The sequence below is a fragment of the Salvia splendens genome, chromosome 2 (genome assembly GCF_004379255.2).
Source record: "Salvia splendens isolate huo1 chromosome 2, SspV2, whole genome shotgun sequence".
Lineage (NCBI taxonomy): Eukaryota > Viridiplantae > Streptophyta > Magnoliopsida > Lamiales > Lamiaceae > Salvia > Salvia splendens.
Window position 1 is genome coordinate 9,575,403 of NC_056033.1, and position 24,953 is coordinate 9,600,355.

Below are 24,953 nucleotides of genomic sequence, written 5' to 3' on the forward strand. Positions count from 1 at the left end.
TCAAATGTTGGCACAGAAATGTGTGACATATACATTGAAATCATGCGCTTAATCAATCCTTGCCATCATTAATTTCGTGTTGAAGATAAACAGCATTACCAATGCGTAGTGGGAAATGCTGACCTTGTATAGATTTAGGTCATGGCATGATTATCAATGCGTAGTGGGAAATGTTAACCTTCAAGGCTTCAACCAACCAACAGTACATGATATATTAGCGATTTGCTAATGAAGAGTAAATAACGTATGGATTCATTTTAATTGGTAGTTTGTGCGGCCAATTAATTTTTAACTTCTTGGCATTTCTTTCTTGGGAAATTTTTCCCCTTTCCTTTTCCTCAATGTAGAGCAAACTAACTTTTAAAATATTGACCATGATACAGTTCAATATACTTTGGACGTTTGAGTTGTCACCAAAGGATAATCATTATTAGCCCACTTTTAAAAGATATTCTGAATTGAAAACCACGTTATTCACTTATTTTTTCTAGTTCCCAATTATTATTTGTAACTTCTCTTATAACTTTTAATTTAATTGATTTAAGAATAAATAAGGGTTTAAGATTTAAATAATGACGAAAATATCAAATACTAATAGAATAATGAAACCGGGAAGTTGAAATCATGGGTCCATGACCATGTGGCATTCAATTGCGGAGCTTTCACACAAAGTGTCGGCTTTTCCATTTGATTCCCACACTAAAACTAGCACAAACATTCTAGAGAAAAGTATGGGACCTTTATTGATGATAAAAGGATATGAAAAATTAGTGGCCATATATGATTGGAAAAAAAATTGTTATTCGATTCAAAATCGAACAATATAAACTTGATTAGTAAACTAAGCTTCAGTCACATAATATATAAACTTGATATTTATATTTTGGTAGTGACTAGATATTAAACAAATCCACTAACCATTTATAAGAAACACGTACTATTAAAATTCAAATTAAAAATGGGCAATTAATAAGGGAAAAAAGAAAAAGTGAGATATACGAAATACCAATGGTCAATGGACACTATTTGCTATCCCATACTAGGGAGTGAAGATCAATGACAGAAAGTGACATGTAAATAGTGATTGTTGGCATGTCCAAACTGGAAATTATAAAATTCAAACAAATAATCTATGATGAGTGCACCCACCCCCATCCCATAAAATAAGTTGACAAGTCCGCAGATGGAACTAGTTTGTGCAATAATTGAGTTGAAATTATATAACCAATTGATAGACAGTACATGTAGATATTGTTAGATGCCACGTGGACCTCAATGTGGCCAAATTTATTGTATTTCCACGTAGGGAAATGCTATGTGACCACATTATGCCTGACCATAATAGGATATTTTGGTCAATATACATACCAAACAATTAATAAATTAATAAAATCATAAAGATATTTATATATTTTGATTTAAAAGTAGTTATAGATATTAAACAATTAAATTATAAAATATAAAATAATAAATTAAAGTTTAAAAAAACTGAGTGGATATCTAACATAAGAAACGAAAATGAGCTACATATTCAAAGTTCTAAGATGATTTGACGACTTAGTCTTTTATGTGTATTATTTCGGGATAAAGGGTAAATTAGTCTTAGATAATTGTTACTTTTAAGATGAACTAAATCCAAGTAAATAAGCATTAAAGGTAAGAATATTTTATTTTTATGGCCAGCCACATTATGACCATTTAGCACTACTCTTCCACATAACCATACATCAAATTTTATGCAAATAAAAAAATTGCATGCAACAAAGCCATTATATAAACACAAGTTATATATGCAATTTGAAAAAAAAAAAAAAAAAAAACTTTTAATGTTTGCCATTTTAAACATTAATTACCCGAATTGTCAATAAAGCAAAATATCTCTTCATTTGTAGTAGTATTTTGAAACAGCTAGTACTCCATCTATCAGCTCAGACTTCAGAGTAAGCATGAAGAAGTGGCAGAATGCAAAGAGTAATTTTATTATCTAGCCCTACAATTTGAAGCCATTTTTATCAGTTGAATGTTGTCGACCAATATATGAAACTCAGCTCACTAACACCCAAAACAATCCCTCTCCTTAAATAGTACACTAAACCTTCTAAAATTTTTCCCAGATTAGACTGCATAGCTGCCTGCAGGTGGCTGACCGGCAGCGGCTGCTGCCTTAGGCTTGGCTTTCTCGACCACAATGGCTTGCGTTGTGAGCACCATTCCAGCAACTGATGCTGCGTTTTGCAGGGCACATCTCGTCACCTTGGCTGGGTCAATCACTCCAGATTCTACCAAGTTCTCGTACGAATCAGTAAGTGCATTGTAACCAAACTCCCATTCATTGGCCCTCACTTTCTCCACAACTACTTCTCCTTCCACACCAGCATTTTGGGCAATTAAAGCTGCCGGTGCTACTAAAGCCTGCAATTACATGAATACATTCCCATTTCATGCACATCCAACATAGTCTTTATACAAATACCAGATCAATTATTACAACTATAAAGAAGTGAAGCAGTCGTCACCTTTTGTATGATATCAGCACCAAGTCGCTCATCAGCATCTTCAAGCTTGTCCTTGATCTCTGGGACGAAATTTGAGAGATGCACCAATGCAGCTCCTCCACCGGGCACGATTCCTTCCTCAATGGCAGCAAATGTTGCATTTTTGGCATCTTCAATACGGAGCTTGCGGTCCTCAAGCTCAGTCTCTGTCGCAGCACCAACTTTGATAACAGCAACACCACCAGACAGCTTGGCAATTCTCTCAGCAAGTTTCTCAGAGTCGTAAACAGAATCAGTCTCAGAAAGCTCCCGTTTAAGTTGAGCAACTCTAGCCAGCAGCTCATCCTTAGATGCAGCATCGGCAATTACTGTTGTCGAGTCCTTGGAGATGGTTATTTTTCTAGCAATACCCAGCTGGTCAATATCAGTGTCTTCCACGCGCAATCCCAAATCAGTAGCTTGATACTCAGCCCCTGCAACACAGCAAAACTGAATAAAAAATTTCGCACAAGATCCTCAACATATACAATAAATGATGTTTCTATGCTCGACTGCAGTTCTTCTCCTGTGGAACCCCCTCTGTTTTCACTACACTCATTCACAGACATGTCACATACCAGTCAAAATGGCAATATCTTGAAGAACAGCTTTCCTCCGTTCTCCAAATCCAGGGGCTTTGATGGCTGCCACATTTACGACACCTCGGAGCTTGTTTACAACGAGGGTTGCCAAAGCTTCTCCAGTGACATCTTCAGCAATAATGAGCAAAGGTGCCCTCAACTGGGTGGTTTTCTCTAACAAAGGAATGATATCCTTGATTGCTGAGATCTTCTGGTCTGTAACTAATACCCTAGCATTCTCAAACTCAACAGTCAGCTTCTCGGGGTTTGTGACAAATTGCGGAGAGATATATCCTCTGTCAATCTGTGATTAGAAAATACCAGCATTGGTCAAGTACTTTAAGCAAGATAAAAACATGACATGTTAAGGGCAAGCACCCCTCCCCCCGAACACCCAAAAAATGTAATAGCAGAGAGCAATGCACGACACGAGAAGGAAAACCCTTGATGCACACCTCCATTCCTTCTTCTACATCGACAGTGGTCTCAAAGGAGGATGATGACTCAATGGACAGAACGCCATCTGGTCCAACCTTGTCAATAGCATCAGCAATCATTGTCCCAATTATCTCATCATTCCCAGCAGAGATGGAGGCAATAGCTGCAAGCAACAAAAAACAAACTTTTAGTGTAGGAACTACTAATTCTTTTTTTGTAGTGAGTAGTAACATCATTAGAAGCAGACCACATGAAATTCACAGGAGCAACCTCATGAATGCAAAATACCTTTAATATCATCCCGGCCCTTGACTGGCCTAGCCTTCTTTTCGAGCTCATCAACTAAACCCTGCACGGTTTTCTCAATTCCTTTCTTCACAGCAACTGCGTTGGCACCGGATGTAACACTGAGCAGGCCAAGTTTGATAACTTCGCGTGCAAGAACAGATGCAGTAGTAGTCCCATCACCGGCTGAATCATTTGTCTTGCTAGCAACCTTCACATAACATGCACACTCAATAAGAAATTGAACAACAAACGGAGGGTCTGGATATTTGTCAAATCAGCCAAAAAAGTGGCTTGCTCTGATGTGCAAGAATGCTAACATAGTAAACTGATTTTACAAGAACAGAGAAGAGAAAAGATGAAGAACTAACCTCCCTAATCAGAGCAGCGCCAGCATTTTCCATAGCATCAGGCAACTCAATGGCACGTGCAATTGTAACCCCATCATTGACCACCTTAGGGGACCCAAACTCATCCAACACAACATTCCTTCCTACACACAGCTAAACAAACTTAAACTGGGTGTAACAACACAAAAGAGCAACAAAGCAGAGCCAGAACATGCTTTCAGACACCAGCAGCTAAACCAGCACCCAGATGTGCAGAATACATACTAGCAAAGAACAGAAAAAAAATCTTGTACCAGCAGCTTACATTGCCTAATTCAGTAAACTCCCTAGCACAATCATTTGAAAAATATTGAATATATTTCAATTAAGTTAGCATTATTTGAAATCGTCAGACAATGGAATCTACCCTGTCCCTACTCTGTCTACAAAAATGCTTCACAAGATAAGTTTCGATGATTCCACTATTATTACCATTTTCAAACAAGCAAACCGCACTAGAAAAACTCTACTACTTAATTAAGCCTAAAACATCGACATTCAATGCCACAGACAATAGTTACAACCTTCTGGCCGATCATTAAGGTGAAGATCAATAGTATAGAAATAAAAAAACACCATTTCTCTCTCGCCCCATCTCATAAGAAAGCCGAAAACAAAGACAAACAGCAAATACCAAAACCAACAGATCCATTGGTTGATAAAAGTCAGAAATCCAATGAAACTGCGGTAAGCAAAAACATGGTAACAACGCCAGTTCTCCAGTAATTACCCCTGGGGCCAAGAGTGAGGCCGACAGCGTTGGCGAGCTTATCGATCCCGGACTGCATTGCAGAGCGCGATTTCTGATCAAAGGCGATCTCTTTAGCATTGGCCTTCACCACAAAGCGATTCCTGGACTGCTTCTGCCCGATCCTCTGCCCCTGCTGCAATAACTGGTTCACCTTCCTATTCTTCAACCCATTCTATATAAGCACAAACGAATAAATACATAAACATACATAGAAAACAAACACAAACTCAGAGGCCAACCAAACAAAATACATAGTCATAGAGAAGTGTATGTAAGTGCAGTACCTGTTTAGATGAGGAAGGGAGGATGGAGGCGGTCGAGATTGTGTTTGCAGACGCCATTTCTGAGGAAATAGGGGTTTTGCGAGGTTTGGGAAATGAAGAAGAAATGAAGTTTCTTGTTAGGGGTTTGGTGGGATGAAGTCTGACACACTAGGGCTTAGTGTGTGTGTGTGTGTGTGTGTGTGAGAGAGAGAGAGAGAGAGAGAGAGAGAGAGAGAGAGAGAGAGAGAGAGAGAGAGAGAGAGAGAGATGTTTAGCTTCCAGAAGCTTCTCTCACTATTCAATTTCGATTGTATTTAGTCACAAATAGGAAACTAAACAACTTCTCCTAGATTTATTTTTCTACCGACCAGACTGTTAAAACAGTGTTTAGTTCTAAAACATATTGATGATAGTGAATATATATACCGCCTAATTACAAATTCAAAATTTCCACATTCAGTCCAAAATATATATTCACTGGAATACTTTTACAACTTTTAAAATAGCCTCTCCTTCTCATAGTAATACTAGTAATTATATAAACCATCACGATAATTATTAATTACATACTAAAAGTAACTAGCCTCATAGTACTATAAAGTAATCAATCCAACAAAAAAATGTTATGAAACACATAAATTAGATATAGATATATTAAAAAATTAGTACGAAATCAATAATAATAATAATAATGAGATAGATTATATCAATGTTAATGACTTGCGTGATAGGGAAATAAGGAGATAATTAAATGATGTACAAAGATATAGAGATCGTTGTTTTTTTATCTCTCTACTTAGAGCATCTCCAAGGGGAAGGGTAAATTGAGAGGTAAACTAATATAACTATCATATTTACCTTTTTTCATGAAAAATCATTCTCTAAGGGGAGAGGTATTTGAGAAGGTATTATACATTTTCCCATTTTGAAGAGACATCTTTACCTCTCTATTAATGGAGAGGTAAAATCTTATAATTACCATATTTGCCTTCTTTTCATAAAAAATCATTCTCCAATGAAAATGTATTTGAGAAGGTATTAACACTTTATGTTTTTTAATGCACTTTTGTACTATTATTTTATTTTTAAAAAATAATTTGCCTTTCTATATATCTTTTTCCTTTGGAATATGTTACTTTTTAGATATGTATATTTCACTTATTAAGAAGGTAAATGCATGATATACATTTTCTATATACATTCTCTTCTTGGAGATGCTCTTATACTATAAAGACTACTAGCCTCAAAAGATCAGTCTAAATTCTACTCCATCCGTCCCAATAAATATGAAACATTTGATTTCCGGCACGGGATTTTATGCAGTGTTGTTTTGTGAGTTAATGAAGAAAGAGTAAAGTAAGAGAGAGAGAAAAGTAAAGAGGGAGTTGTTTCCATTTTAGGAAATGTTTCATTTTTAGTGAGACAAACTAAAAGGAAAACGTTTCATTTCTAATGGGACAGAGGGAGTATTTTTTCAGCTGGTATATCAGTTTTTCTCATTTCAACTCTAACACTTGCAATATGTCAAATTTCATTTTTAACCTTATTTTCAGTCATAACTTAATTTCATTTAAAAAAAATACTTCATATTATTTTGGATTCTACATCACACAGGACAACGAGATGACCAGAGTTATCAATCATTTGATTCATTATACTACTATGTGACGAAAAAATAAAATATTAATTTGTTCGTGTATCACACGAATTAGAGCAATACATCATTTTACATTCATTGATAATAAAATAAACTTGACAAGTAAAGATTGAAGTATTTTTTTTTATCCCGGAAATCCAGAGTAAATCTTGTGATATTTGTCCTTGCTACCACAAAATCAATGCAATGTCTTGTATGGTAACAATTGGTAACAACTAACAACAATAATTACAATCTAAATCACTTCACAAAGAAGAAATCATACTCATAAACACCAAGGACAAAAAAGATTAAACAAAACTGCAAGTGCAAGCTACTCCACACCACAAACAATTTCTACACCCACCAACCACCACCACTCCCATCATTTTATTTATTAACCACCCCTTCACTCTCTCTCTCTCTCTGTCTATTTTATTTGTGGTTATATATAGTATAGTCTTGTTGAATCTTTGGTTTTATGGTCTTGTGTTTATTTATGGCTAGCCAGCATGATCATTTGTTAGCCAATCTTCCTTCGAAATACGTAAGTTTTATGCATTTTTACTTAATTTCAGTAACATTTTTCACCTTTTATTATGTGTTTAAATGTGGTTGAGTCATTTTCCATGCACATGCCTCGCCACCAATTCATTTTTTTTTATATTCCACACTAAATCAGTCTCAATCAAAAGTTTATTCTAAAACTGAAAAAAAGTAATCTATTACAATTGCTATTAGCTCTTCGTACGGTTTAACTAATTGTCCTGTGTTTTACAGAAAAAGTAACTTTTATCGCCAAGAAAAAAAAGGAAGAACTTGCAAGAGAGGTACTGCCTATTTTGTAGGATCAATTTGTCATATTTCAGTCGAATTATTGCACATAAATACTTATATATTTTGTGATGATTTGTATAGTTAACCATTGAGATTAGATTAGCATATGCATGTGCAGAATGTCAAAATTGATTGGTGCCGAATTGTACAGACCCATAAATGAATAGTAGTACAAACATAGGTCATGGGTTGCCTTTGTAATTCTAGCCACTTTATCAACAATCAACACTGATTTTTTTCCATTGATTTTCTAATCTTTACATGCTTCTATCCACTTAAAAGTAGATTTCAATCAAAAACTTCCATGACTTAGTATGATTCAACTAGCAACCTTATACAGAAATTTCAAAGTTGAAACATTCTATAAGGTTTCTGCACTCCACAAAATGGTGCAAAAATGCTATGAAGATCGACTGCAGGCGCGTCCAAAACATGACTCTGCTCTCAAAACTCTCTCCCCAAAAGTAAGTCTACTTCACTTTAATATTTTACAAAATTTATGCTCTTCATGTCATATCATTCATATGTGTTTTGTATCAACTATTAGTAGCCCAAACTCCATAATCCAAGAATGGATTCTGATCTGAAAAAGTAGACAGATGATAGAGCTACTTGATGAGTTAGCAATGGTGGAGAAGGAGATAAGTCGACTAGAGAATCAAATCAACTTGCTCAAAGCAGAACCAGAACACAACAAACGAGTCCATACACATCCAGCTTTGCAAGAATGGGAGCTTGCAAATCAGAGAAGCATCCAGCAGGAAGCACCACTTGCACAAGATCCTTGCAACATCAGCAAGAGGTCTAATGAGAAGGCGACGTCGTTTGAGATGAAGGCCCTCCATTTCATCACCAAGGCCATTAAAGGAGACTACAAGCTGAGTGACTTCACCCACAATGACAAAGCCATAAACTCAAAGAGATTCAAGGAAAACACGGTAAACAATAATAAGCCCTCCAAGAGAGGCCCTTTGCTGAGGCGGCCATCTCCATCGAGGCATCCAACACCAAAGGTGTCGTACAAAAATCTTGATCATAATAACTAAAGTTGTTCGTAGTTAAATAACTCAATTAATGCTGTTTCAGAGGGACCAGGCTCTTGTGATGTCAACTCCTTTGCATCCAGAGGAAGACAGCATCCACAAATGGTCACCAAACAAGCTATCTGAGAACATAATGAGGTGTCTCATCTTCATCTACTTGAGGCTGCTCCGGACATCTAGAACTGTGGAACTAGAGAAGCCTATTGCTCGGTCCACAGACTTCTCACTTAGCTTCAGGGCTGAAACAAGCTCAGCTGGCCTTGTCTTCCCAAAAGACTCGCGGCAGCAAGATCCTTATGGAATCTTTGATTCCAAAGAATCTTTGATTAGGGATATAGGGACTTACAAGAATTTGGTTAGATTCACATCAACCTCCATGGATCTCAAATGCATTCAGAATTCTGCTTGCATTCCTTTGTTCCAGAAATTGAAGTGAGTAACAAGATACACAGTTTTTTAAACTTCTTGTCATCTTTTTTTAATACTCCTATGTATTAACTGATTCTTTTTATTTCATTTTTTGTTTAAATAGGACTTTGATGGATGGTCTCGAGAAAGTGGATTTGAGGTTCTTGAGCCATAGACAGAAGCTAGCCTTTTGGATCAACATGTACAACGCTTGCATCATGCATGTATATAATACATACTCCTACCATTTTACATACACTGAAATCGATTAAATTTATACATTCGTGTTTTGGATCTATGAACTTATAAAAAATACTTATTGATATAGGGATATCTTCAATATGGAATTTCCTCTGCTTCTAGCCCTGAGAAGATGCTAAAACTTATCAACCAGGTAATATATTGACACAAATCAAGAAACACTTGGTATATCAGTAAATTTGAACTCATTTAAATGCGCTTATTTTCTTGTAAAAACGTGTTGGTTAATCAGGCAACTCTTAACATTGCTGGCAACTCAATCAACGCTCAAACAATCGAACGCAGTATTCTAAGAAAACCAGCTAATTCACAAGAAAAACAGGTATTATTAACTTTTCTCATGACACGTTCAAATTTTGATAATCTGATTGACAAACTGGTCATTTGTGCAATAGATACTTGGTGGTAAAGAGATGATGCTTCACGACCTCTACGGCCTCAAATCCTCGGATCCAAACATCATATTCGCCTTATGCTGTGCCACTCGTTCTTCTCCAGCGGTAACTCAACTAGGCGGATGATTAAATCTATCTTCATTTTATGCATGTATTTCGATTATGATCGTATTTATTGGCTATAATATGTAGGTGAAGATATACACAGCAGAGGGCGTGACAGGTGAATTAGAGCGATCGAAGCTCGAATATCTGCAAGCTTCGATAGTTGTGACAAGCACCAAAAAAATAGCACTTCCTGAGCTTCTGCTGCGGAATATGTTCGATTTCGGACAAGACATGGGCTCGCTGGTGGAGTGGCTTTGCCAGCAGTTGCCGGCATCGGGGTCTCTCAGAAAATCGATCGTCGATTGCTTCAAGCAAGTTAACGGCGGCAGGGCGTCGGCCGTGGTGGAGATGTTGCCTTATGACTTTGAGTTTCAGTACTTGTTCTCTCTGTGACGCTATATTCAAGTTCAATTTTTTTTTTAGCTGAAAGAAAAAATCTTAGTATATCTTTCAAATAAAAATAATTGATGGGTAGAAAACAATAAAATGATTTTCATAAAAGCATTTTCTTCACTAATTTTGAACCCTTATCCACGTCGTTATTCGTTGTCGCTGACAACTCTCAGTTGTTAAGACTAGACAAGTAGTAGATGCTAGTATCTGTGGGCATGTGAACAAAGTGCTACAAAGAGCGATCAACTTCAGTGTGGATTTATGTGGATAAACTCTTAATTTGATTAATAAAATGATCATGTTGAAAATGATACATATGGCAATATTCTTTTGTTTGGGATGTGTTTTGAAAGATAACTGTAACAATCAGCATATTTTTGCCACTAAATTAGAAAGTTAGATCCATTTCTGGTAATACAATGAAATTGGCGGCTAGCTTAATTGAATTATTCACATACAAGTAATATTAGTTCAGATGTCACATTAAATTTCTTAGTATTTGGCGTAACTAAATGTTCTATAGTGAATTCCATATCAGCATTAGCGGCACGCTGCCTACAAAAGTTACAAAAAATGACTATTGAAAGTGAGATTTGAAATCATTATTCTAATTTCTATGTGGTTATGCTTCCCACAATCTACATTGCTAGTTTTAATAATTTCATTTTTCAGTTTCTATCTAGCTATTTCATTTTAATTCATCCTTAGAATTACTTCATCCATCCATTAAAAATAGTCGTATGTTCAAATTTTCACGTCCACTAAAATTGTTCAATTTTCATTAGTTGTATCTATTTTTACTACTCCACGGTGGTAGACTTATTCTCCATTTTCTCCACCGCTACAAAAAAAAACTTACTTTATATTTTAAGGACACAAAAATTGAGACTCAATTACTAGCATTAAATAAAAATAATCATAATTTATGACACAAAACAAAGCGTTAAGTTAAGGGCAAATATCTTAATCTTTTGCTTTTTTAGAATACTTCTATTTGTGTCTTTTAATTTTAGTTGAGATACTAACAATAAGGACATTTAATAAAGCACTGCTAATATAATACAAATTAGAGTCCTTAATAACATTAAAATTATTCTTATCTGCTTTTTTTGTTGTAGTGCACCCACAATATATTTTTTAACCATTACTGATATTTTATTACTCTCTCCGTTCACAAAATATTGTCCAAGTTTAACTTGGCACATATTTTAAGAAATGTAAAAAAAATGAATGGAAAAAGTTAGTGGGATGTAGGTACCATATTTATATATTAGTTTTATAATTAAATGTGAGTGTAATAAGTTAGTGGAAAGTGTGATCTGTTTACCAAATAAGGGACCGATCAAAATTACAAAACTGGACAATATTTCATGGACGAGGGAGTATTAAATATCTCATATCCACGCAGCATTGTTGTCAGTAAGTAAGTTGATGGTGAAAAATTAAAGTAAACTATTATCACTAGTAGTATTTCTAGTTATAAACATATACTCATTAACTCATGTGATATAAAGTAGTTGTCCGCATTATATAAGTCCATATCAACCTATCAAAATTTAACATAAAATTCCGTATCAAGGGTGATCCCATATATTCCCAAATCGGAGCAGTAAGTTACAGTGAAATTATTGGGTACTATATATAGATACTCACAAACTCTCATCTCCTATAGCCTATCGCCCTCGATAAAACTTTATCGATCGATACACATAACATACCTGTTTTACCCCTGGAAATGCGCAATCTTCCTGCAATGGCCCATGCAAAACCCTTGACGACTGCGCCGGCCAATTAATCTGCATCAACGGGAAGTGCAGCGACGACCCAGACGTCGGAAGTCATACCTGTGGCGGAGGAGGGAGTGGAGGAGGAGGAGGGGGAGGGCAATGCAGTCCTTCCGGCACGCTTCACTGCGGTGGAAAATCGTACCCTCAGTACACATGCTCTCCGCCCATCTCCTCCTCCACAGCGGCGAAACTCACCTGGAACGACTTCAGCGAGGGCGGCGATGGCGGAGGTCCGGCGGAGTGCGACGATCGGTACCACGACAACAGCGAGAGCGTAGTAGCGTTGTCGACAGGGTGGTACGCCGGCAGGTCGAGGTTGAAAAGAAGCTGCGGAAGCTATGAAGATACACATGCTAGAATTATGTTTGAAGAGAGCTCTCAAATCAGCATTTTTCATTGCACCGAATGTAACAAGTTACAATACATATATTCTTCACTCTAGGACATTGTACTAATTTACTTTAACAAACTCTGAACATTGTACTAGTCTGCTTTAACAAACTCTGCAAAATCTCTCTCTTCTTCATTCCATTGAGCAACACGTCTCTCCAAGTACAACGGTGGTCCTCCACCTTAGCTGGCATGCTTGGCTCAATCACAGTTGTAGCTCGTGTGAGCTCTCGGATTGGTTCTTTTGGTGCAGCAGCCTTTGCCGTCTCTTTTATCTTTTCTGTCGCCTTGGCTCGTCTGGAGTTGATGGCTTGTTTATCACGCGTAATCTCAGCATTGCAAGTAACAACTTGATCAACTCGCCATGCAGCGGCTTGATCGACAGCTTGATCAACTTGGCATGCAGCGGCTTGACCAACAACTTGATCAACTTGGCATGCATCGGCTTTACCAACTTTGGTATCTCTTCCAGCTTGATCAACTTGGCATGCAGCGGCTTTACCAACAGCTTTATCAACTTGGTATGCAGCGGCTTTACCAACTTTGTTATCTATTCCAACAGAGGTGCGGGAGGCAGATACGCATCGTGGCGCAAAACGGACGGAGCACGACGGCGAAGGTGGTGGACGAGAGCGACTCGATGTACGGCTGCGATAAGGAGCACGAGGGGCAGCCGCCCTGCGACAACAACATCGTTGACGGCTCCGATGCCGTTTGGAAGGCTCTGGGTCTCGATGTTGACGTTGGCGTCGTACCCGTCACCTGGTCCATGACATGAACATCATCTAGCTACTCATTTTATTTGCTCACCTAAGTTAATTTATATGGAGTATATATAAGTCATGTGTGTTGTACCGCATCGCTGAATCCACGGTTTCGTGCAGGCCTACGGAGAACAATGCGGGGAAAGATTAGGAACACCCTTATCCAATTCTTTTCTCGCTGCAAGGTGCCAGCATTCTATGATGTAAAATTGAACTATGATTCATACTGAATATTTGACCTCGTAGCAGGCGGCAAAAAAAATGCAACCCGTTTGAAAAAAGAAAAATAAATTAAGTCCTATTCTGTTGCTTGTGCTACACAAGTTACCTCAATCTAAATAGTGTCACACTATTCATAAAATTTAAGATTATTTGAATATCTTTGATAATTATTCCTACCGTTGAAAAAAGCGCGCCACCTCCTTTCGAGAGTTCTTTGTTTTCTACCGATCATTTGTAGAGTACAGGATAAAAAAAGATGTTGAACCCATAAAAAAAACACATTTTTCCATTGAGTTTTTTATACTGATCACTAGATCTACAATGCAAAACTTATAGTAACTGGACTCGGACAAAAGTAACAACTAATTAGATCTGGAAAACCCCAACTACTAGCACCAAATCAAATTACTTACTCCATATTTTAATTTATTTATTTGAATAAATAAACCATACGAATTCGAAAAAAAAAATCTTTTTAAAAAAGGAAACAATGAAAGTAGTTTTAAACTACTTGCACCTTTAGAGCATCCACAATAGCGCCTAGCGCACCGCCTAGCCGAGCGCCGGCGCTAGGCGAACTATTGCAGCCGCCTAGCCGATTTCGCGGAAAAAAACCGCCTAGCGCTCGGCGGTTCCGCGGCGCTAGGCGATCCGCTAGGCAATCCGCTAGGCGCTATTGCAGCGTCCGGATCGCCTAGCGCGAATTTTTAATTTTTTTTTTATTCCGAAACACTATATATACGCGACTTGCCTGTCATTTTCATTCGCACCACTTGTATTAACGAGTACTCTCTCTATCTAAATTTCTGTACAAGATCAACAACGGTAAATGGATCTCAACAACGAGCCTACTTCAGGGAGTAGCGGATCTCAAACATTGCTCCTGAGCATGCAGGAGGATTTGTAGGCGGCACGGAGGGAAGCTGCCGGGAGTAGAGGCGACGGAGGCGGAGGCGATGGTGGCGACAACGACGGAGGAGACGACGACGGCGACGAGGAGTGAATTATTGTACTTTTTTTAATTATTGTACTTTTTTTTAATTATTGTAATATTTTTAAATTATTGTACTTTTTAAATTTTTAATAGTATTATTAATGTTTCCCGTATATGTCTCGTAAATTAAATTCCGTATATTGTGTGATTGTTAATTATGTCATTTTATACAATTGTTATTAGTGATGTGGCTATTGATGTGGCTGGGCTATTTATGATGTGGCTAGGCTATGGCTGAGCTATTTATGATGTGGCAGGAGGATTTTTAGTGCTGATGATGTGTCAGTGGCTAGGCTATGGCTGGACTATTGCTGGACTATTCCTATTGTGGATGGCCTTATAGATTAATCGCTCAACATAATAACTAAATAATTGAAAAAAAATATGTATAAATAAATAAAATAATGATGTGATATTGAATAGGATTTGGAACACGCCGACAGGACTCAACGACATTACTCGATGTAATTTCGTAAAATTACAGGGGATAATTTGCAATAACTTCATCTCATCTAATTTCCACCGGCATTCGCCAACCATATGTATCAATAACCACTCACGCCGATCTCTGGATTTCTCTCTATCTCTCCTAACTCTAGTTTATTTTCTCTCTACAATCTCACAAATTTCAGTTTCGAACTTATATGATTAATTTGGTTCCTTTTTCTGAATAATCTAGTATTTTCTGTTCAAATTTGTATTTGTTTCTTATACATTTGGGGTTCTAGTGATCGATCTTTCACAAGGAGACGGAGCTTGGAGGGTATTTCGGCGTTTCCAGCTATAATTTTGGCTTGTTAGTGACACTTCAGTTTTCTACTGTATGTTTCCAATAAGAAGCTTGGGTTTTAGATTTATGTCATCCGTAATGCTACCAAGAGTCTGAAAAATCAACATTAAGATCAGTGTCGAGCTTGTTTATGTAACTCTAGCTATTAGTTTCTGATAGCGCCGAAAGTGGAGTACTGCGGCAGTAGCGTTTGGAGCAGTTTCTTAAAAATGGAAACTTGAGCAATGCTGTTGTTTTGTTGTAATATTATGCTATAAATGAGCATTTGAAGTTACTGCTTTTAGGTAGATTTATGTTCTTTTCATCTACCGCACTCAGGACACCTGCCAAATGATTGGAAATGATACTCGTATAATTATAGTTTGCTAGGCTTGTATTAAGGAAGTAGTTACTGAGCAGGAAATGGGTATATAGTATGAAGTTTAAAATCTCTTATGATGCAAAATTTGATGCTTTGTAGGTATCTATGGTATGGAGCAAAATCGAGTTATTGAAGAGGCAACTTCAATATATTCTGCTTGAGTTTCTTAAATAATTGTATTTGCCGTACCAAACTTGAGTTGAGTGACTCTATCATCATCATGGGAACCTCACATCGCAGGTATGTCTGGATGTTGATGTTGCTCTACAGAGTTGTATAAACTGCTTCATCTGACAAATGAGGTCGCTTAAATATTATTTTATTTGCATTCGCAGTGGGATATTAAGGAGATCAAATGACACTGCCCGACTTCTATTAACAACAATCATGGGGATGGTCTTGGGATATTTTATAGGTGTTTCATTTCCATCTGTTTACTTAAGTAAGGTATGATCTGAATATCTGAGTAACTTGCTCAATGAAAATGTTTGTCACCAATTAGGTTCATTATACTCCATCCTTCTTGTCTGTCTTCGGCTGGCAGATTAATCTACCTTCAAGTTTAATGACATCTCTTGACATGGCCTTAAATGATGATCCTCATAGTTCTACTAGTCGCAGTTTTCCTGGAAACCTTGCTACCGGAAGTACTCCTTTGACAACTAAGGTCTGTCTTTTGCTAGTATGTCTTTTCGTACTCCTGTCTCTTGTTTTTCCCCTGATTGATTGGACATAAACCTGCCGCAACTGCACTATCTACTCTTATATGTTTGGCTTTAATATTTATGTGAGGCATTTTTATATTAAACCACTTCCTTTTGGATCTCAGATATATGTTCCTACAAATCCCCGTGGTGCAGAGTCTTTGCCACCAGGAATCGTTGTCTCAGAATCTGACCTTTATCTTCGGAGATTATGGGGTGACCCTAATGAGGTAATGAATAAGTGGAAATGATTATAGCCCAAACACTCTGAATGAATCTGTGTTTTTTCTTGATATTTATCTCTCCAGTGATGTCTGATCATTTACCAGTGTGATATATGTAATATGTTTAATTTTGAAAACATGGAGTATTTAGATTCTCACAGTCATAGGTGGCTTCAGTTATTTTTTGAATCAACTAACTTAATGGCTGTTGCAAACTTGCAGCACGGGATGAACTGGTGGATTACTGCTGATGGATTCACTAATTATATGTTTCCTGATCTTAATGCATTTTTTTTACTGGAGTTATAAGTATTGGTGTGATATAATTGTCAATAGTAGGTGCATTAGCATATGTGTCCCGCATCAAAGAATTTATTTAATTTGAGTGTGCTTACATTTACATTGTGAATTCTCAGGATCTGGAAAGGAAGCCAAAGTACCTAGTGACATTTACTGTTGGTTTTGAACAAATGAACCGTATTGATGCAACAATGAAAAAGGTTACTTTAGAATGTTATTATGCTGTAAACAGTCTTTTCTTACCCCAAAGAGCAATTATATCAAATTTGGTTTTGTTATAATTCTGTAGTTCTCTGAGGATTTTCAAATACTGCTTTTCCATTATGATGGTCGAGCCAGTGACTGGGATCAATTAGAGTGGTCACGGCGTGCCATACATGTCAGTGCAATAAAACAAACAAAGTGGTAATAATCTTCAGGTTTTTGCTAGATTCCGTGCCTTTTTCTCTTTGTGTAGAACCTATGAGGTGTGTTTTGAAGGTTTAGGTTCCACACTTTATGCTAGAATAACAAGTTTCTTGGTGCCTTTTACTCAGTTTAAATGTCTTGCTGACTAATCCAGTATCAAATTTGTAACCTGGTTCTACAGAGGGGATTTTGGAATTGCTTTGCTGAAACTCAAGCTGATTACATATGTTAATTCATTTTTAGACACACATAATAAAATTAAGAAGCTTATAAAGACTTATCTTGTTTTTTTTGGAATATTAGAATAACTTTCTCCACCTTTATCAAGTTCTGAATGTTACGGCCTTTACAGGTGGTACGCAAAGAGATTTTTACACCCAGATGTTGTATCAGCTTATGATTATATTTTCATTTGGGATGAAGATCTTGGAGTTGAACACTTCAATGCTGATAAGTAATAATCTTTTTCTGTTTTTCCGAAAACATAAGGTCATGTATTTTATATGACAATATTTTCCCATCAATTTATCTGGCACTTTCCACTTGCTAGGTATATTCAATTGGTTAAAAAACATGGTTTAGAGATCTCCCAACCCGGTCTTGAACCCAACAATGGACTTACATGGCAGATGACTAAAAGGAGTGGTGACAGAGAAGTTCACAAGTAAGTCCACCGATTAACAGTTGACACCCCACCGATCCCACCCTGTCTTTCTACCTCAACCTCTTTCCTGCAAAAGAGAAGATATTCATTTTTCAAATGTGAATTGATTGATTAACAGGGATACAGAGGAGAAACCAGGCTGGTGCAGTGATCCGCGCTTGCCTCCATGTGCAGCGTAAGTACTTTCCGCCATTATGTGTTTCTGTATTTCTTTTCATTCTGCATTTTTATATGCATGCACTGGGTACTTGTCTGTCTGATTCCTGTGGAATACTATCAACTGAGATATCTTAATAAAGGGTATAGTTTCTATGTAGATAGTGCTCGGGCATTGTCTTTGACAATTATGTTATGGTGCTATTAAGTGAGAGGGATATGGTGCCTCTAAATTCGTGAACTTCCCTCACTATATACAATATGTGAAGGGTTTAAATTTTGACCTCTCCTTGCACCATTAAGCTGTTAATTTTCACGATGCATATGGATTTACATCTTAATAGATCTTCTGTTTTTGTATTAACTCATAAACTAGACACTTTCAGCTAGAAAATGCACTTGAATAATTCATAAGTTACCATATTGCAGCTTTGTAGAAATCATGGCTCCAGTATTTTCTCGTGAAGCTTGGAGATGTGTTTGGCATATGATCCAGGTGTTTATCAAATTTAGAGAATACCACTCTTCCATTCAAGTCTCTCCGACATATATAAATATATCTTAGAGCTTATCACATTGCCCTTACTTTTTTTTAATGTCAGTTTTTTGATGTATAGATATTTAACTATCACCCTTTGTAATCTTGTGCTCGCAGAATGATTTGGTACATGGATGGGGATTGGATTTTGCATTAAGAAGATGTGCAGATGTTAGTTTCAATCTCTCTCTGTGTGTGTCGGGGCATTAGCTCCTCTGTTTAGTTTGCTTTTGGAGATGGGTGAGTTCCCAATATCCACCAGCTAGGTCAAAACCTTCTCACTTCCGCTTTGCCCTGCAGCCTGCACATGAAAAAATTGGTGTTGTTGACTCACAATGGATTGTCCATCAAGTAATTCCGTCACTTGGAAATCAGGTTAGAGATCAACACCTCACTAACAGCCAAATCTTCCAACCTACTCGCTGGTTCTTTCCATCTAAATCATTTTCTTGAATCTAATGGTGTATTTGCTGTTTTTGTGTGTGAAAGTTAGAATGTGACCTGAGTTTGACGCTCAATTGTTTTGGATTTGATAATTAAATTGACAGTAAATTAGGCTTTCAAATTTTTAGGATGTGTGGAATGCTTTTGCTCTAAATATTTGTCATTGATGATGATTATCCTCTCTACCTTGCCATTGTTGCTGAGCAATAGTTACCTGGGCTTCAATTGGTGTTACATATTCTATGTCATTCTTGCACTACTTAGAATTGTCGATGGAAGTTCCACTAAAGCCAAATTTCTGAAAATCCACAGGGACAGACTGTTGATGGAAAAGCTCCATGGCAAGGGGTATGTACATCCAGAACTATGTATATCTTGGTTTGAGTATCTTTATAATCTTCGCAGTGTTTCAATCCATTCCTGTTCTGTTCATCATATCATAGGTACGAGAGAGATGCAGAAACGAATGGAAGATTTTTCAGGATCGGCTTTCTACCGCAGACAAGGCATACTTTTCCCAGCTGTAGAATAGCTCTATAGTGTGTATATTGCATGGCATTTCCCTTTACTTCTATCATCTCTGAGTGTTGTTTTGTAGCTTTATTCTTTCTGTGAGATGCAGCTTTTCGCGAGGCGTAGATTAACGACGTTAAGATTAGTGTAAATCATCATTGGATGATGTTTAAATAGCGGATTTTAGGAGCTGGTACGTAGATTTGTCTACTTGAATTCTTGTTCAAGTGCTCTTCTATGTTTCTATTCCAGTGTGAACTTCAAACTATTATTATTATTATTATTATTATTATTATTATTATATTATTATTATTATTATTATTATTATTATTATTATTATTATTATTATTATTATCATCATCATCATCATCATCATCATCATCATCATCATCATCATCATCATCATCATCATCATCATCATCATCATCATCATCATCATCATCATCATCATCATCATCATCATCATCATCATCATCATCATCATCATCATCATCATCATCATCATCATCATCATCATCATCATCATCATCATCATCATCATCATCATCATCATCATCATCATCATCATCATCATCATCATCATCATCATCATCATCATCAAATGGAGCTACATCGATGTTAAACCAGAGGATATCCTTATTTTCTACTTATATTATTACTACGCATAAAAAATTGTTGTGCGCATCACGTCATTGAACATTTTATTTTATGAAATTTTGTGCACAAGTAAATTAAACATGACCTCAAAATACAATGCTACAGCAGTATGTGTATTTTGAGTCTTTTGACACTTTTTCTGTTGTTTTATCACCGTATTGAAGTACTAATACTTCAAAAGTATTTGAAAACATAATTATGACTTTTACAAGTTACTCTTTCCCTCCGTTCCACAAAGATTGTCTCACTTTGATTGAGCACGAGTTTTAAGAAATATAATGAAAAGTTAGTGGAATATGAGTCTTACTTTTATAATAAAATATGAGTAGGAATGAGTTAGTAGAATATGAAGTCCACTATAAAAAATGGTAAAAAGTGAAATGAGACAAATTTTGTAGGACAGACGGAAATGAAAAAATAGGACAATCTTTATGGGACGGAGGGAGTATTATTGTTTATAGTTAAAAAATTATTGCATATATTTACGTTATGATAATTGCTTGTAAATTTAAAGGTGTTTCAGAAAAAAAGGGAAAACAAGGTGGAAAGGGAAAATGGTAACAAGGTGACCTCGACTTCAATTGTGGGGGGTTATCACTCTACTACTTGATTTAGAGAATTCGATTCCACATTTACTTCATCTGTTCAAGATATCTAAAATCTAAAGTATTCGCAAAATGCTTTAAAGATTTATATAACGCCAATTCGTACTATTTTTAATAAAAAAACTCCAGAAGTACTTAAAACTCTATAAATGGACATATAAATCTCTGCTTATGGATCCCATAACCATTCAAGTCTTCAAAGTTGGAGAATCTTTAACCGGCCTTTCATTACGTGATTACCTTTAAGAAGGTGCAATTATAGAAACTGCAAAACCAAAAGCTAAAAAGTGAAATAAAAAAGGTATACGATCATTTCTTAAAAAAAAAAAAAAAGTTACATGATCATCTATTCTTCATCACATTACATTCTCACTTTTAAATAGATGAATGGCTCTATGGGCGCAGCAGCGCGCGGACACTTTCTTAATCCTAACTATTGATTAATAAATTTAATGATGGCTTACTAAATACTTAATTAACCCCTTAATTATATTCTCATTATAATAAATTACAATTAATTGTAGATGGCAGACGTCCCAACGCAAGTGTCACTCTTTAATTAATACTCCTATATGATATCTCTATGTAGCAATTTGGGATCACGATCCCACCATCCACATTATATGATGAAATGTAAATCATACCCAACATATAACAAATCAATAATATCGAATATAGAAGTATGGGTTTAACTCCCATATCATTCTAAAAAAAACTCCAATGTCATTGTGGGGTAAGATTAAAGTTCATATAACATCTCACCAAACAACAATAGTTTTTGTAAGGTTTTGTCAACATTTTCCTTATGCACAAACAAACTACTCTGATTTCACCTTCCTATCTTCCGTGCCAAGACTATACATATCTATAATCTATAATAATATAAATGTTAGTTAGCATTAGGAACATCTTTTGAGAATATATATGTTACTAGTTAGCAACATTAATAATGCACAATTCGGACACCAGCTTCGTTGCACGGTATCCATATGCTAATTAGTATAATCATGTTGACATAGCAAAATTACCCAAAATCTACAATTTAAGGATAATTTTATATATGTTTCTATATATAATTATTACATACTGTTAATTTCAAGATCTTGAATGAATGGTGGGCTAAGTAACCTTATGTATGACGAATCGAAAGGTCTACCCTTTGCTTAAAATGGTCGTTAATAATGGCAAAGCCAACAATAGCCATATCAAACAACCTTAGCAACAACCACGTGGCAATAGATATAATATAAGCCAACTCTCCTTTCTTCTTCATTCTACAACAAGTCTCTCTCTTTCTTTCTCTCACTCTCTCTATTGGAGAGGACAAGAGGTTTGGCTCTAACTTTATCTTGCACATCTCATACTATGTTGTATAATCATATATTGTCCCATCCCACTTAATGATTTTAATTGTCACATGAAAGATTGATTAACTTGGGATTCCAGATTAATTAGGCCACATGGTTTGTAATTCCCTTGTCACTAAACTTTTACTAAATGTGTGCTTTCCAATAAATATTTCACTTAATGCGAATGTGAATGACCACCAGCAAAAAAAATGGAGAGAAGGAAATATGGTCTTTTATAGTATTAAAGATATCTGCATAGCTAATAGTATAACTTTGTTTTCATGAAAATAAAATTGGTCTATTTTTTTTTGTGATCTCCATAGAAGATGGGGGAGATGTCGAACAACCAATTGGGAGTGATGGGCGCACTGTTCCTCTCCGTGGCGTCGTCCGTCTCCATAGTCATCTGCAACAAGGCCTTGATGAGCAATCTTGGTTTCCAATTTGGTATGTGAAAACTTCATAAACAATAGTAATATACATTAGCATGCTTTATGAAGACAAATTGCCATGAAAATGAACAAATATATCAACTTGTTTTTTTGTTGTAGCCACAACACTTACCAGTTGGCATCTGATGGTAACATATTGCACTCTCCACATTGCATCGCGCCTAAATTTCTTCGAAAACAAGACAATTGACATGAAGACAGTGATGGTCTTTGGCATTCTGAATGGCATCTCCATTGGATTCCTGAACCTCAGCTTGGGATTCAACTCCATTGGCTTCTATCAGGTTCTTGATCAATTCTTGCTTAAAACACCAATTTTGTTGATGTGATGACACTCATTCTTATGATGCAGATGACAAAACTTGCAATAATTCCTTTCACAGTCATGTTGGAAACTCTGTTCCTCAAGAAGCAATTCAGGTTAGTGAAACTGACTCTCAGAAGGATCTCAACATTGACTGATGTATATAGTATATGTGTGTCTTTTGTGGGCATGCAGTGACAAGATAAAGATCTCTTTGTCAATACTACTACTTGGAGTTGGCATTGCATCTGTGACCGATCTTCAGCTAAACCTCGTTGGAACCATTCTGTCGCTCATAGCCATTCTAACAACTTGCATTGGCCAAATTGTGTGTACATATCTTCACTTCTTCATCAACTCAACCATATTATCTGTCAGTTACTCACAAATCCTTTTACAGTTGACAAACACAATACAGAAGAGGCTAAATGTGTCATCAACTCAGCTTCTGTATCAGTCATCTCCATTCCAAGCAGCCATTCTATTCGTCATCGGCCCCTTCTTGGACCAGTGCCTCACCGGACAGAACGTCTTCGCCTACACATACTCCCCCAGTGTCATGGTATCTATCAAGAAAACCAACACTAGCAATAATAGCAAGAATACTAGTAGTAGTAGTAGTAGTAGTAGTAGTAAATTTTGAGATGATTGGTGCAGGTTTTCATATTGCTGTCATGCTTGATTGCTGTGTTTGTGAACTTCAGCACATTCTTGGTGATAGGCAAGACTTCTCCTGTTACATACCAGGTTTTGGGGCATCTTAAGACATGTCTTGTTCTTGGATTTGGGTATACTCTGTTGCATGATCCTTTCACTTCAAGGAACATCTTTGGCATACTTGTTGCCATGGTTGGGATGGGATTATATTCTTACTTCTGCACTCTTGAAACCAAGAACAAGCACACCCCTTCTCTCTCCTCCCAGGTAATATACAAACATTCTTCTCTCAATTTTTCTATGTTTGCCTACTTGACTTTTTTGATGACTTTGTATGATATGATGGTGATTGTGAGTTATTTTTTTGTCATCTTGATGAGTTTGACAGTGTCAAGTGTTGTTAAATGATGATAGAAAAGGCCACCAAACTTATAATTGACAGTTCAGCTCATTTGTGCCATAGTTTTTTGTATCCGGGCTCCGGCTATTAATTTCCATAATTTTAATAATTTTTTTGAGAATAAAGTTAATTATAATATGATAAATCCTAGTATTAAATAATGTTTCGTGTCATACCATTGATATATATTGTACTATATAATTATAAAACTTAATTGGGTTAGTGACATATTTAATAATTTTGCAATTGAAATTGAATAAGTGATTAAAAAATATCGGTACTGGAACATACAAAAATGAAATTGAAGATCCCAAGTGGTGAACTATTGTGCGTGTTTAATGTTTCCTGATACAAATATAAGTCATACTATTTCTTAAAATGAGCAGAAATTGTGGTGAGATTTATTATTATATTATAAATGAATTTTGTATGCCTCGTATGGAATCATTATAGTATTATAGTAGTATAGTTTTCTGTTTTGATCTGTTTATTTATTTTTGTTTGTCTCAGGTTAAAGAGAGGGAAAGCACACCGCTGTTAGTGAGCCATCTAGACAAAGAGTCTAAATTTCAATTGTTTAAAATAGAGGCCCATGCCTGATTTTCGGTTAATCAAACTTTTCTTAATTTTCTCCTTTTCTTTCAGCTTAAACATTTTGATTATATTTAAGTAATAAGATTCCATGGTTATTGGTTAACGTTCAATTAGCCCTTTTCTTGGGGTCAATTAAACACAAACGAAAAGTCTTTATCATACAATATTACTCCGTGATGGTAGGAATCTTAGCATCAAAAGCAAAAACTACTACTATTAAATACTACTCGCCCCATCCTACTTTAAAAGTCTCATTTAATTTCGACACAAGTTTTAAAAAATATAAAGGAAAATTAATGAAAAAATATATGGAATGTGTCCTACTTTTATATATTAGTTTTATAATAAAATGTT

The 24,953-nt window shown here is 36.2% G+C and overlaps 5 protein-coding genes across 16 annotated transcripts; 4 read left to right on the top strand and 1 right to left on the bottom strand.

The window, feature by feature from the left end:
* Positions 1 to 1,955: 1,955 nt before the first annotated feature.
* Positions 1,956 to 5,452, bottom strand: LOC121787366 (ruBisCO large subunit-binding protein subunit alpha-like). The gene is made up of 8 exons (XM_042186081.1): positions 5,263 to 5,452; positions 4,958 to 5,150; positions 4,210 to 4,331; positions 3,842 to 4,049; positions 3,571 to 3,716; positions 3,113 to 3,419; positions 2,517 to 2,968; positions 1,956 to 2,412 (listed from the first exon to the last, which is right to left on the bottom strand). The coding sequence occupies exons 1-8, from the start codon at positions 5,317 to 5,319 to the stop codon at positions 2,116 to 2,118; spliced, it is 1,782 nt and encodes a 593-aa protein (XP_042042015.1). The 5' UTR covers positions 5,320 to 5,452; the 3' UTR covers positions 1,956 to 2,115.
* Positions 5,453 to 7,285: 1,833 nt separating this feature from the next.
* On the top strand, positions 7,286 to 10,384 carry LOC121762585. Of its 8 annotated transcripts, none has more exons than XM_042158539.1 (10): positions 7,286 to 7,424; positions 7,658 to 7,707; positions 8,055 to 8,178; positions 8,310 to 8,727; positions 8,801 to 9,189; positions 9,290 to 9,389; positions 9,494 to 9,559; positions 9,659 to 9,748; positions 9,822 to 9,926; positions 10,014 to 10,384. In XM_042158539.1, exons 3-10 carry the CDS (start codon positions 8,117 to 8,119, stop codon positions 10,320 to 10,322), a joined length of 1,539 nt encoding a protein of 512 aa, XP_042014473.1. In that variant the 5' UTR covers positions 7,286 to 7,424; positions 7,658 to 7,707; positions 8,055 to 8,116; the 3' UTR covers positions 10,323 to 10,384. The 8 variants fall into 8 exon arrangements, with proteins under 8 accessions (XP_042014473.1, XP_042014457.1, XP_042014481.1 ...); XM_042158523.1 differs by having other exon boundaries at positions 8,314 to 8,727; XM_042158547.1 differs by having other exon boundaries at positions 8,083 to 8,178.
* Positions 10,385 to 10,938: 554 nt separating this feature from the next.
* LOC121773023 (kiwellin-like) lies at positions 10,939 to 13,277 on the top strand. The gene is made up of 3 exons (XM_042170007.1): positions 10,939 to 11,012; positions 12,050 to 12,424; positions 13,064 to 13,277. The coding sequence occupies exons 1-3, from the start codon at positions 10,939 to 10,941 to the stop codon at positions 13,275 to 13,277; spliced, it is 663 nt and encodes a 220-aa protein (XP_042025941.1).
* Positions 13,278 to 14,948: 1,671 nt separating this feature from the next.
* LOC121787369 lies at positions 14,949 to 19,883 on the top strand. 4 transcript variants are annotated; one of them, XM_042186084.1, is made up of 15 exons: positions 14,949 to 15,300; positions 15,730 to 15,870; positions 15,966 to 16,077; positions 16,175 to 16,297; positions 16,460 to 16,564; positions 16,975 to 17,058; positions 17,148 to 17,263; positions 17,619 to 17,720; positions 17,817 to 17,930; positions 18,049 to 18,105; positions 18,516 to 18,582; positions 18,742 to 18,795; positions 18,925 to 18,999; positions 19,381 to 19,416; positions 19,512 to 19,883. In XM_042186084.1, exons 2-15 carry the CDS (start codon positions 15,851 to 15,853, stop codon positions 19,593 to 19,595), a joined length of 1,149 nt encoding a protein of 382 aa, XP_042042018.1. In that variant the 5' UTR covers positions 14,949 to 15,300; positions 15,730 to 15,850; the 3' UTR covers positions 19,596 to 19,883. The 4 variants fall into 4 exon arrangements, with proteins under 4 accessions (XP_042042018.1, XP_042042019.1, XP_042042021.1 ...); XM_042186085.1 differs by having other exon boundaries at positions 14,949 to 15,275; XM_042186087.1 differs by having other exon boundaries at positions 14,949 to 15,242.
* Positions 19,884 to 22,050: 2,167 nt separating this feature from the next.
* On the top strand, positions 22,051 to 24,702 carry LOC121787373 (UDP-xylose transporter 1-like). 2 transcript variants are annotated; one of them, XM_042186089.1, is made up of 8 exons: positions 22,051 to 22,173; positions 22,516 to 22,639; positions 22,744 to 22,928; positions 22,997 to 23,064; positions 23,144 to 23,276; positions 23,349 to 23,510; positions 23,606 to 23,872; positions 24,516 to 24,702. In XM_042186089.1, exons 2-8 carry the CDS (start codon positions 22,519 to 22,521, stop codon positions 24,603 to 24,605), a joined length of 1,026 nt encoding a protein of 341 aa, XP_042042023.1. In that variant the 5' UTR covers positions 22,051 to 22,173; positions 22,516 to 22,518; the 3' UTR covers positions 24,606 to 24,702. The 2 variants fall into 2 exon arrangements, with proteins under 2 accessions (XP_042042023.1, XP_042042024.1); XM_042186090.1 differs by having other exon boundaries at positions 22,144 to 22,173; positions 22,519 to 22,639.
* Positions 24,703 to 24,953: the final 251 nt, after the last annotated feature.

Excerpts from the sequence above, each read along its gene's own strand:
- LOC121787369 (XM_042186084.1), top strand. The coding sequence starts at position 15,851 with ATGGGAACCTCACATCGCAG. Across the intron at positions 17,264-17,618 it reads GCAATAAAACAAACAAAGTG|GTGGTACGCAAAGAGATTTT; the intron begins GTAATAATCTTC and ends CGGCCTTTACAG. Across the intron at positions 18,583-18,741 it reads GTGTTTGGCATATGATCCAG|AATGATTTGGTACATGGATG; the intron begins GTGTTTATCAAA and ends TTGTGCTCGCAG.
- LOC121773023 (XM_042170007.1), top strand. The coding sequence starts at position 10,939 with ATGTGGTTATGCTTCCCACAATCTACATTGCTAGTTTTAATAATTTCA. Across the intron at positions 11,013-12,049 it reads AGTTTCTATCTAGCTATTTC|CCCTGGAAATGCGCAATCTT; the intron begins ATTTTAATTCAT and ends TACCTGTTTTAC. Across the intron at positions 12,425-13,063 it reads TGGTACGCCGGCAGGTCGAG|GTGCGGGAGGCAGATACGCA; the intron begins GTTGAAAAGAAG and ends ATTCCAACAGAG.
- LOC121787366 (XM_042186081.1), bottom strand. The coding sequence starts at position 5,319 with ATGGCGTCTGCAAACACAATCTCGACCGCCTCCATCCTCCCTTCCTCA. Across the intron at positions 4,050-4,209 it reads GCGCTGCTCTGATTAGGGAG|GTTGCTAGCAAGACAAATGA; the intron begins GTTAGTTCTTCA and ends TGTTATGTGAAG. Across the intron at positions 2,413-2,516 it reads GTGCTGATATCATACAAAAG|GCTTTAGTAGCACCGGCAGC; the intron begins GTGACGACTGCT and ends ATGTAATTGCAG.
- LOC121762585 (XM_042158515.1), top strand. The coding sequence starts at position 8,029 with ATGATTCAACTAGCAACCTTATACAGAAATTTCAAAGTTGAAACATTC. Across the intron at positions 9,560-9,658 it reads TGCTAAAACTTATCAACCAG|GCAACTCTTAACATTGCTGG; the intron begins GTAATATATTGA and ends TTGGTTAATCAG. Across the intron at positions 9,749-9,821 it reads CTAATTCACAAGAAAAACAG|ATACTTGGTGGTAAAGAGAT; the intron begins GTATTATTAACT and ends TTTGTGCAATAG.
- LOC121787373 (XM_042186089.1), top strand. The coding sequence starts at position 22,519 with ATGGGGGAGATGTCGAACAACCAATTGGGAGTGATGGGCGCACTGTTC. Across the intron at positions 23,277-23,348 it reads CAACTTGCATTGGCCAAATT|TTGACAAACACAATACAGAA; the intron begins GTGTGTACATAT and ends ATCCTTTTACAG. Across the intron at positions 23,873-24,515 it reads CCCCTTCTCTCTCCTCCCAG|GTTAAAGAGAGGGAAAGCAC; the intron begins GTAATATACAAA and ends TGTTTGTCTCAG.